This window comes from Brachyhypopomus gauderio, chromosome 5, assembly GCF_052324685.1.
Source record: "Brachyhypopomus gauderio isolate BG-103 chromosome 5, BGAUD_0.2, whole genome shotgun sequence".
NCBI lineage: Eukaryota > Metazoa > Chordata > Actinopteri > Gymnotiformes > Hypopomidae > Brachyhypopomus > Brachyhypopomus gauderio.
Window position 1 is genome coordinate 33,791,168 of NC_135215.1, and position 10,866 is coordinate 33,802,033.

At 41.2% G+C, this 10,866-nt stretch overlaps 1 protein-coding gene across 3 annotated transcripts; it reads left to right on the top strand.

Annotated features, from left to right (window-relative positions):
* Nucleotides 1–1,613: 1,613 nt before the first annotated feature.
* On the top strand, nt 1,614–8,787 carry cnot2 (CCR4-NOT transcription complex, subunit 2). 3 transcript variants are annotated; one of them, XM_077007332.1, is made up of 16 exons: nt 1,614–1,693; nt 2,750–2,799; nt 3,075–3,197; nt 3,394–3,466; nt 3,551–3,698; nt 3,844–4,029; nt 4,221–4,297; nt 4,511–4,636; nt 4,804–4,928; nt 5,153–5,270; nt 6,174–6,330; nt 6,483–6,544; nt 6,640–6,689; nt 6,950–7,050; nt 7,223–7,367; nt 7,505–8,787. In XM_077007332.1, exons 3-16 carry the CDS (start codon nt 3,087–3,089, stop codon nt 7,589–7,591), a joined length of 1,566 nt encoding a protein of 521 aa, XP_076863447.1. In that variant the 5' UTR covers nt 1,614–1,693; nt 2,750–2,799; nt 3,075–3,086; the 3' UTR covers nt 7,592–8,787. The 3 variants fall into 3 exon arrangements, with proteins under 3 accessions (XP_076863447.1, XP_076863446.1, XP_076863448.1); XM_077007333.1 differs by lacking the exon at nt 1,614–1,693 and adding an exon at nt 1,741–1,844; XM_077007331.1 differs by lacking the exon at nt 2,750–2,799.
* Nucleotides 8,788–10,866: the final 2,079 nt, after the last annotated feature.

Genomic DNA, 10,866 nt, shown 5'->3' on the forward strand with positions numbered 1-10,866 from the left:
ATGCATTTTCTTTCTAAGCACTTATTTCTGTCTTGCTTTCTGATTCAGACAACTTGATCTATTAGTCAATCTCTTGCTCCTTTTTTTATGGAGCAGTCATGGTCCTGTGGTTAGGGAACTGGTCTTGTGACCGGAGGGTCGTGGGTTCGTTTTCCAGCCCTGAGGCCATGACTGAGGTGCCCTTGAGCAAGGCACCTAACCCCAACTGCTCCCCGGGCTAGGGCTAGGGCTGCCCACCGCTCTGGGCACGTGTGATCCACAGCCCCCTAGTAATCACTAGTGTGTGTGTGTTCTAACTGCACAGATGGGTAAAATCAGAGAAAAAAATTACAGTGAAAAATCACAATTGACAAATAAGGCACATTTACATTTTCACATTTACATTTCATGAACAAAATTCTGAGATACAAAGGGCAAGTTTTCTCCTGTCACCTGAAGGGAGCATTACACATTATGTCAAATTTAGGCCGCCATATTGGATACCACTCCAACTTCAGCTGCACCTTGATGTCCTGTAGATGAAAACCACAAGTCTGACTGCCAATGAATTAACAACAAATATATAGACATGGTTGATGTAGACATGATGGCTGAATTCATATTGTGACTGAAACACATGTGCTTCATACTTCTTTCATGGCTTATTCTGGGGAACAGAATCATATGCCTTCTCCAAGTCCAAGCAAATTTCCTTTTCCAACACTCTGACATAGACTTTTCCTGGTAGGCTAAACAGAATAATTCCCCGATAATTAGAGCTCACTCTCTGTTCTTTTTTTTTAATTTAGTGGACACCGTTCAAGTTTTCCATATGTGTTTGGGGTATTACAATAATGCCAGTAGAATCATCCTTGGTGAACAAATCTGAAGAAAGTACAACATACCCCTATATATTACATACCCTACTCCTATAAATAGGAATAACCTGCCCATATTAAGGACTCCAGAACACACCCCTGAAGCCAGGCCTGGGGACTTTGTCTGCAGGCAAGTATCTGGTAGTCAGACTACCCACATAATTCAGCTGTACTCAGCCTGAAAAGGTGATGTTGAACCATTGTGTGGGTTCACCACTTCCAAGGTAATGCTGTAATGCCAGTTGGGTGACAGGCATGCATGGGATAGACCATTTCAGACACAGTCTAACATACCCTATACAGTTTATAAAGGCCTTCAGTATCATGTGAATATTAGAATTATGTATGTTGAAGTTAACATTAATTAACATTAGTGGGAATTGAGGACATAATTAAAGTAAAATGGCTGATTATTTAATGTAGCCATATTAATCACACACCATAGTTCACCCAGAGACTACATGTGAGATGAGGTTTAGAAATTTGCCTACTACACCTGAAATGAAAAAAAAAAAGTTTAGAGGAATATGTTCTCACACTCTGGCACTTGGTATGCAAAGAAAACATTAAAAAGGCTTTTTAGCAAAAAATGGTCAAAACAGTACTTTCTGAGCTAGTCAAAAAGAACATGCTACCAGAAAATTCACTTTATTTTCCAGAAATATCACCACACCTCGTCAAATATTATAATTCCAGACCCACAATAATATTAAACAGTATGAATTTGGCCTAGAGAGGTCAGTGAGGGGTCAGAGGGTAAAGGCTACCCACCCAGGATCCTCGGCTGCAGGATACACAGCCATCTTGGATCTACGAGGAGAGGGTAAATTAATGCGGTTAGTATATTCCATCTTTACGAACAAAAACACCCGCTCCGCGCGGTCGCGCTCGGGCAGAAACGAGAACCGGGCGACCGCCTCGAACGATCGCGACCTCGCACGCGCGCCGCGCTCAAACGGGCGGACCGATGCGGTTCGCGGGCATCTCGTACGTCTTGTTTTTGTCCGAGCTAGCCGCGTTAGCTCGCTGTGCTAGGCTAGGCTAGGCTAGCTGAACAGAGAGGCGCAGGCGAGCTCGGAGCGGACGCGTAGGCCCCACCGGGCTGCTCCACCGCCGAAGCCACTTTGTTAGCTCCGACGCTAGGCTACAGGATGGCTTTATATGCCCGTTAAATGATTGAAGGTAGACGATATCGTCGCGTTGTATCGCGGTTGCGGTGTGGTGGAAGGCGCAGGGTCGGTTAATGTGAGTTTGTCGTCGTTCCGCGGCTCTTTTTTCGGTGTGCGGTTAGCAGCGTTAGCCGCCTGGTTCTGGGCTTATGACAACATCTAGCGTTAGCTTGCCCGTGGACCTGGTCCGATACACGGCTGATTATCGCTGGCTGCTTTATTCGCCGACGGTTCGCTGTGTGTTCGGTGTGTTCAGCTCGCCGACAAGTTTAATCAACTCGAGTAGTTCTGTTAATACACACAGACGTGATTCTGGGAGTGTGGGGATAGAAACTAATGGTTCTGCGTGTCAGAAGTGTTTGCTAGCCAACTATTAGTTCAGTCACTGGTCAATGGATGAAGTTAGATAGCAAGGCATAGTCTGGCTTTAGCCCTTTAACTGTACTTTAATAGCTAGGTTAACATGTCTGTGTCCTAACTTGTTATTGTTTGCAATTTGGCTGCTGCATAACTTTCAGTTGTGTGTTATGCACTTTGCTGATTCTGTCATTCTCAACTGTCAAGCTGTAGTGGCAGCCAGTGTTGATGTAAATAATCATTTAAACAGGCAATCATATCCCTTGGTTTGTTGTGCAGTGTCTGTACAATAACTGCTTCTGTTTACTACAATATTATCCATAGCCTTTTATTGCATTTGTGGTCACATGGGTTTTATGTGCTTAGTTCTTAATTTCAGATCAAGCTTACAGTGATCCAAGACTGAATGCTTTTATGTAAGATATATGTTAATTTTTGTTTATTTATTTATTACATTAATTAAGCTCCATCCGTTACTAATGTTCAGTGCTTTCGGCTTATTATGCCATTTAAAACAGTAATATGCTTAATCTAGTACAAAACTGGTTTAATGGGATATTTTCTTTAAATACATGACATGTGGATGCACACAAAAGTCATGACTTCCACAAGGATAGTTGTAGAATAATATGAAGAAAAACTGATCCCATTGGCATCCTTTTTAATTTAATTTGCTTCACTGTCTTTACAGGAGACGAACGGTATGTTCAGTGCTACAAGAAAGAAGTTTGTCGAGGGGGTCGAAAGTGACTACCCTGATGAGAGTATGTACTATGGCCAGCCTTCGATGTTCCCTCATCGATCAGAGAAAGATGTAAGAGCAACTGATATTTGTTCTTGTCACTGCTTATTTAGCCAGAGGCTTGAGCATGATACATTTTTTTTCAATCATTTAAAAATTTGATTACAAGTCGAAGGTCACATCTAGGTTTACATTTACACTGTGGAGCATCACCTATATTTAAATGTAGAGGACAATTTGACAGCTTTGTGCATCACCCTTCTGTCAGATGCTGGCGTCTCCCTCACCATCATCGTCAGGTCAATTGTCACAACTTGGTGCAAGTTTGTATGGTCCACAAAGTGAGTACACTTATATAATTAGGCTCAGGGTGCGTTACCGTAGAGTGTTCTGGTCCATATTAAACAAGTTACTTCTATGTTTAGGTGCACTAGGGTTCTCAATAAGGGGCATGAGCAACAACAACCCTCAGTTGAACCGCAGTTTAACACAAGGTACTCAGCTACCCAGCCATAGCACCCCCACAACAGGCGTCCCAACAATGTCCCTCCATACTCCACCTTCGCCAAACAGGTAGGACTGTGCTTTCTGGTATAATCTCCAGCGAGTGTGTGTGTGTGTCTGTGTGCACACGAGCGCATGCTGGGATGGTACTGTACCATGCAACTATTGTCCCTGTCCAGACCCTGGAGTGAATGCCATGCGTTCTGTTTCACAGGGGTATTTTGCCCATGAACTCCAGGAACATTATGAATCACTCGCAAGTGGGCCAGGGCATGAGTATGAGTGGCAGGACCAACAGTATGGGCAGTTCGGGTCTCGGCAGCCCCAACCGCAGCTCCCCGAGCATCATCTGCATGCCAAAGCAGCAGCAACCAGCACGCCAGCCCTTCACCATCAACAGGTAACAGGCTCCTTCCAGCAGCGCAGAGGGGCACGTGGGACTGCATGGCACTGTCCAGTCGAGCTGGGATGATCTACAGCTGGTGCAAAATAAATAATGGTTGTAGGTTTTTATGAAATAGCTTGATGGTGTTAGTTTTAGTTGGGTAGCCTATTGTCAGTAGTAACAAACGCTTGTCTGTCGTTCATCAGTATGTCAGGCTTTGGAATGGGTCGGAGCCAGGGGTTTGGCATGAACTCTTTATCGAACAACATCTTTAATGGAACGGGTAAGTGAATGATAGAAGTAGGTTTGATATTCTGACAACTAAAAAGATCCGTTTACTAATGCGAGTTTACCACACCCTTACAGTGTAGTGACTAATTATAACTGTTAGAAACGAAAGTATCTCTTTTTTTTCCCCCGCTCCAAAAACACTAGGTTAACTGTTTGAATGCTATATGAATGCAGGGCTGTTGTTTTGCATTATCTATTATTGTAGATGGGAGTGAAAATGTGACTGGACTGGATCTCTCAGACTTTCCAGCATTAGCAGACAGAAATCGGAGGGAAGGAAATGGAAACCCAACACCGTTGCATAACCCTCTGGCTGGAAGGGCTCCCTATGGTGAGGGATCATTTTACTAACCAGTAACATTAAACGGAGAGTTAGGTTGTCCTCAGAGAAAGAACAAGTACAGCAGCATGTAAATAAACTGATGTGGATTTTCATCGTTAACTGATGTTGTTACCTGACCTGTAAAGTAAATGGGTCTGTTTTTGGTGACGTCACAGTTGGGATGGTCACAAAGCCATCGACTGAACAGTCACAAGACTTCTCGATTCACAACGAGGACTTCCCTGCACTGCCTGGGCCTAACTACAAGGACCCGACGTTGAGCACGGACGAAAGCAAATCAGTCAGTGTTACTTTCTGGTGGCTTAAAAAAAAAAAACAAACAAAAAACATTGATGCACCTTGTGACCAAATGACAAATTTTAGACACTTCAAATTGTTTTGGGGTATATTTCAAGATATTTTGCTAATTTATTCTTTTTTTTTTTTTTTTTTTACTCCTGTCTTTATTGGGCATTTTCAGCATTATTTGCTACTAATCAGTTCTGTTTTGTTGTGTCTTTGAAGAACTTGAACTCTTCAGCCAAGAGCAGCTCCAATGCCGATGGCCCCAAATTCCCAGGTGATAAGACATCAGCACAGAACAACAACCAGCAGAAGAAAGGGATCCAGGTCTTGCCTGATGGTGAGCTTCCCTAGAAACCCAAACTGCTGTATGTCCGAGATCTCACCGTATTCAGAAAAATGCCTGACATCTTTGTTGTGGATTAAAAAAAAGATCTGTCCTGTGTGATGGAGCTTGAGTTCATGTGAAAAAATAATAGGAATTTTCATTATCAATGTGCCCTTTTATTAAGATGGACAGAATGACCTTTTCACCAAACTACTGTTTTGAGTGTCATTCACAAAGTGACTTAACTCAGTGACAGGACTGCCACACTAAAACTATCAGCAAAACCATGCAAGGTGATTAAACTGTTCACTCAGAGCAATCTATGAACGGCATTTTTTTTCTCTTTAAAACAGTAGCTCTGTCTGTATGTCATCTGTGTAAATGATTAGCATTCTGTTTATATGGTACTAGTGGACTAAATTCACCTGCATATTAGTACATCTGGGCCATTCTGCTTATGTTGATTGTTTTGTAGTAAATGAACCACATACTGTGATTGTATTCAAGCAGGTTATGGGATTAATATATGCTTGATGTATATTTGATATATGGGTGTGGGTTTAACTAGGTTTAACATTCACAGTCCTTTAAAAGTAGGACATTATTACAGCACAGGGCATGAGTGCGTTTTCTACCTGGAGTTAGAAATTAAAACTAATTACCGGTAGTAAAATTCCAACTAGTTATTAGCTAGCACCTTTATTAGCATGAACTTGTTCAATTCCTGCCATTCTAATGAATATTGCATTGTTGTAAATGTGTGAGAAAGAGTTTCAGAAAATGTTAAGCGAATGAAGAAACAAAGAAAACCTATAAAAACAGTTATCAGTGACACAAACGGCACTTATGTTGACATATGACTTGATCAATTATAGAATCGGTCCTAATCCTGGTATATCGATGCTCTTCCCACAGGCAAGGTGACAAACATTCCTTCAGGAATGGTGACAGACCAGTTTGGAATGATCGGGCTTCTGGCATTCATACGAGCAGCTGAGACGGACCCTGGGATGGTTCACCTGGCATTAGGAAGTGACCTGACCACACTGGGGCTGAATCTCAATTCACCCGAGTATGAGACTTGTCTGTTCCACTAGAGAGCATGCACTCACAGCTTCTTTCTGTTTGACCCCTCACTGGCAAGCGCTTGCAATAACTTTAAAATCTTCGGTATCTTGGTATTGCTATTGGTTTAAAAGTTTGTGTTTTACCCTTTTCCAATAGAAACCTGTATCCTAAATTTGCATCTCCCTGGGCTTCTGCACCGTGTCGGCCACAGGACATTGGTCAGCGTCTGTTTTGTTAATCTGGTGTAAAGTTGGTGTTAGAGAGTTAATACTTAGCTTTTCAGTAATTGGCATGTTGTGTTTGTTTTTTGCAGACTTCCATGTACCTTCTGAGTACTTAACCAACATTCATATAAGGGACAAGGTATGTGACAGTGATGTAACATTACATAACAGTACCAGTTCATTTCTGGTGGGCACGCTGAATGTCTTTTCGTAGAATCTTTGGACTTAACCAGTTCCCTCTGTGGGATATAGAATCTCTTTGATCAAGGAATTTTTAGTTTGTATAAGTATAAAACATTTAATTCAACCGAATGTTTGTCTTCTCATTTATTGTTCTGTAAAGACAACATATATAATTTTTATATTCATTCTATTTTTATGAATGAATTTTTTTTACAGCTGGCTGCAATAAAACTGGCACGTTATGGAGAAGATCTGCTGTTCTACCTCTACTACATGAATGGAGGAGACCTTCTACAGCTCTTAGCTGCTGTGGAACTGTACGCACCACTCCATATTTTTACCTGAGCATGCATATAAACGTTTACACATCTAAGCTCGTGTATGTAGCACGCTTTAAGGGCATAGGGCTTGAATGTCTTTAGGCAAACGTAATGGACCATATGAATTATTTAGCCTTAATCTGTGCCTTATTTGACACCTGTACTGCAGCTTTAACAGAGACTGGAGGTACCATAAGGAGGAGAGGGTGTGGATTACAAGAGCACCAGGCATGGAGCCCACCTTGAAGACCAACACCTATGAGAGAGGGACATACTACTTCTTTGATTGTCTTAACTGGAGGAAGGTAGCTAAGGTAAAATTATTAACCCCTGGTCCTTCTTGACGGCCCTATAATTACCTCCCAGAATGCATAGTATTGACTTATTTGCACAAACACTGGTAGTATTTCCCAAAGCTATAAAGTGTCTTTCCTTCTATTTGCGTTTTAAGGAGTTTCATCTAGAATACGACAAGCTTGAGGAGCGGCCCCATGTGCCAACCACCTTCAACTACAACCCGGCCCAGCAGGCCTTCTGAGGCACTTAGCGTCTACAAGCTCCAAGAGCAGACCTCAGGGCCAGCCAACCGGCCCGCCCTACCACAACCTGGTTTTATTCCTCACCTGTCTGGACAAGGACTGTGGGAGAGGGGTGGGGGTCTCCACCTTAAGAACTTAGGGGGGGGGTCCCTGCCTTAAAAATTATGTGCTGCCCAAAACAACACTCAAACACGCTCTCACTGTTTTTAAATACCCTCTTGCTTTTCTCTGTTTTCATTTTGAGCACGGGTCTGTGTTTTGTTTACGCCTTAGATCAAAAGCCCATTTGGTCGCTGGCAGGAGAACTGACTTTCAGTACAACAAACACACAGCAGTAAAAACAAAAAAAAGGCTACGTTTCGTTTTCCGAAACGTATTGTGCTAGTAAACAGGACAGACAAAATCAATCCAATACATGTGAATACAAAAGGGCAGAAAAAATGCAATGTTCATTGTTGCACTATTTAGTAATAAAAGAACACAAAAATTGTTTTGTGCTTTTTTATGTGGAAAAAAAAAACTCTTCTCCTGTTTTTGTCTGGAAGGATACACAGCCTGTTGTTAACACCATGGATTCTCTCCCTTGTTCTTTTAACTTTTTTTGTTCTCCTCCTGAACATTCCTTTGATCCGCCATCTTAACCATGCATTTGATCCCATGAACAGGTCAGGTTTTCTCTGCTGAACTCCAATAATAACAAATCAGACTGTTTTAGTGACAATTGTGGGAACAGCTTGTGGATCATCCTCATCAAAGGGGTTGTGAGATTACTGAGCTACGTTGTTCCAGGAAAAAGAAAAAAAAACACTTTTCAGTCTTTGTTACGATTTTGTAATAAACGTGTACATTTTTTTTTTAATTTTTTGGACATCACATGAATAAAGATATGTATGTACGAATGTGTATATATTATATATATATAGATATCTGTATCTATATATATATACATAACGTCTATTTTGGAAAAAGGTAACTATTCTTTGCTCAGCCTCATTTTTTAGGAGGTGAGCAGTGGTGGCATTATGTGTTAGAAATAAAAAGAAACAACCAAAAAAAATCAAAAATAAAAACAATAGTGTTAATAATGTTGAGCTGCCAGACAGGGATTCACGTTTGTTACCCTGTTTACTTAAGACCAAGGTAAATAAAAAAAAAAAAAGAGGAAAGCCTGATTTTCTCGAACCAAGGACATCCATACCCCTAAAACAAAGGGTGGAAACATTTCGGTTGCAGCTGTTTGAATAGAAGCATTTCATAGGAAAAGGAAAACCGGTGCACCACTGGGAAAAAAAAAACAGACCAGTCTTGTATTTTCTGATCACATAAAGCTTCATTCTTTTCTTTATAATAAAGCAGAATGGCTTTCCTGAACCAGTGTCTGTCTCTCTGTGCTGGGCTTTGAGTGCTACATATGAGAGTAGTAAGAGTTGGCCATGACTGAACCAAAATGAAATAGTCTGAAAGTACATGTACATGTATATACATATCAAAAATGAAAATAATCCTTACTGAAAGAGATATTTCTGCAAGAGACACACAATCACCTAATCTTATAGATGGTAGTATACCTATAAGCAGTGCTGCTTGAAAGTTTGTGAACTTGAATAGTTTAGATTTTGCCATGATTCTTGAGTCATGATTCACCAGTTTTTGTATATAAAATGTCAGGTTTATATCATCAATTCCATTTACTTCTTTTGAGGTAAATTACTTGTGTTGCCAGCAGACTACATGAAACATGGAATCAGAGCATGTGCAGAAGTAAATGAACCACAGCTACATTTATGTCAGGTAAAAGACTCGGCTCAAAAGTGAGCAATCGATCAATTAAGCAGACCAATCAAATGAGACATCCTTGAGCCCCACTGATTAAAAGGGTGAGGAAACCAACCACACCATTGTCATGCCAAGACATAAAGCACACATGTCAACAAAGCTGAGAGGAAAGGAGACATCTGAGGACATCAGGAGGAAGGTGGTGACAGCCCATCAGTCTATGGAAAGTTAAAAGACCAGCTCCATCCATCCACTGTAAGACTAATCATTTACAAATGGAGGGCACTCAACTATGCCTCTAAGTGGGTGGCCATTGAAACTTACACCAAGAAGCACCAGAAAGATAAGAATTCAGGTAAAGGCCAACCCATACATCACCTCCTTCAGACCTCTCTGGCAGCATCTGGGACAATGCAAGTGTACATGCTTCTACAATCAAGACATGGCATTAATTGGAGAGTTGCTAGAAGAAAGCCTCTGCTCTAAAGAACGAAAAGAGCGCTTGGACAAACCAGAGGCTCTTGGATGAGTTTGGCTACAAATCACAAGTCAGAGAAGTTGGAGTAAAGTCAACACTGCATATAAAGAGAAGAATCTCATCCCAACAGTGAAACATGGTGGTGGAAATGTGAAGGTCTGGGTCTGCCTTTTGCTTCAGGACCTGGACAACTCCATATTATCAAGGGAAGCATAAATTCGCAGGCCTATCAACACATTCTTCACCACAAACTCCTGCCATCAGTCAGGGAGTTGAAGCTGGAACTGAAATGGATCACGCAATGACCCAAAGCATTCCAGCAAACGTACCAAGGAATGGCTTAAGAGAAAGATTTGCACTCTGGTTTGGCCCAGTCAAAGTCTGGACTTCAATCCCAAAAAAATATTGTGGCAAAATCTGAAGTGGGTGGTACATTCGAGATGTCCCTCCAACCTCTCTCAACTAGTGGAGTTCTGCAAGGAGGAGTGGGCAAAATCCCAAAAAGCAGAAGTGAGATGCTTGTTTGAGGTTACAGATGATGTTTGGTTGAAATAATGGCTGCAAAATCAGATGCCACAAGCTACTAAGAGTCCACATACATTTGCACAGATTTAGTTTTGAGAAATTACTTTTGTTGAATAAATAATGAAGTGTATATCTTGTCTCTTATTTTGAAAGTCCACTGTATAAACTGAGATTTGGATGTTTATTTCAAGAAAACAATGGCCATGTTTTGGGTGGTTCACAAATGTTCAAGCAGCACGGTATATTATATATACTGCTGCAAATTTGAATTTTTTCAGCCTTTATTAATGACCTATTATAGATCAAAGGACAGGTGATTGGTTGCATTCGTTTATCAGTTAAGTTTAATGCAGTTGAACAGAATTGGCAACATCAACAGCTTGACTACCTTTATGGTCCCTTGGACAAGAGAATTGTCTTACTAATTCCCCTGTTGCAAATAACTGACTTATCAGTAAGTGTGAGTTGAATAAACACAAGACATTATATGCAATA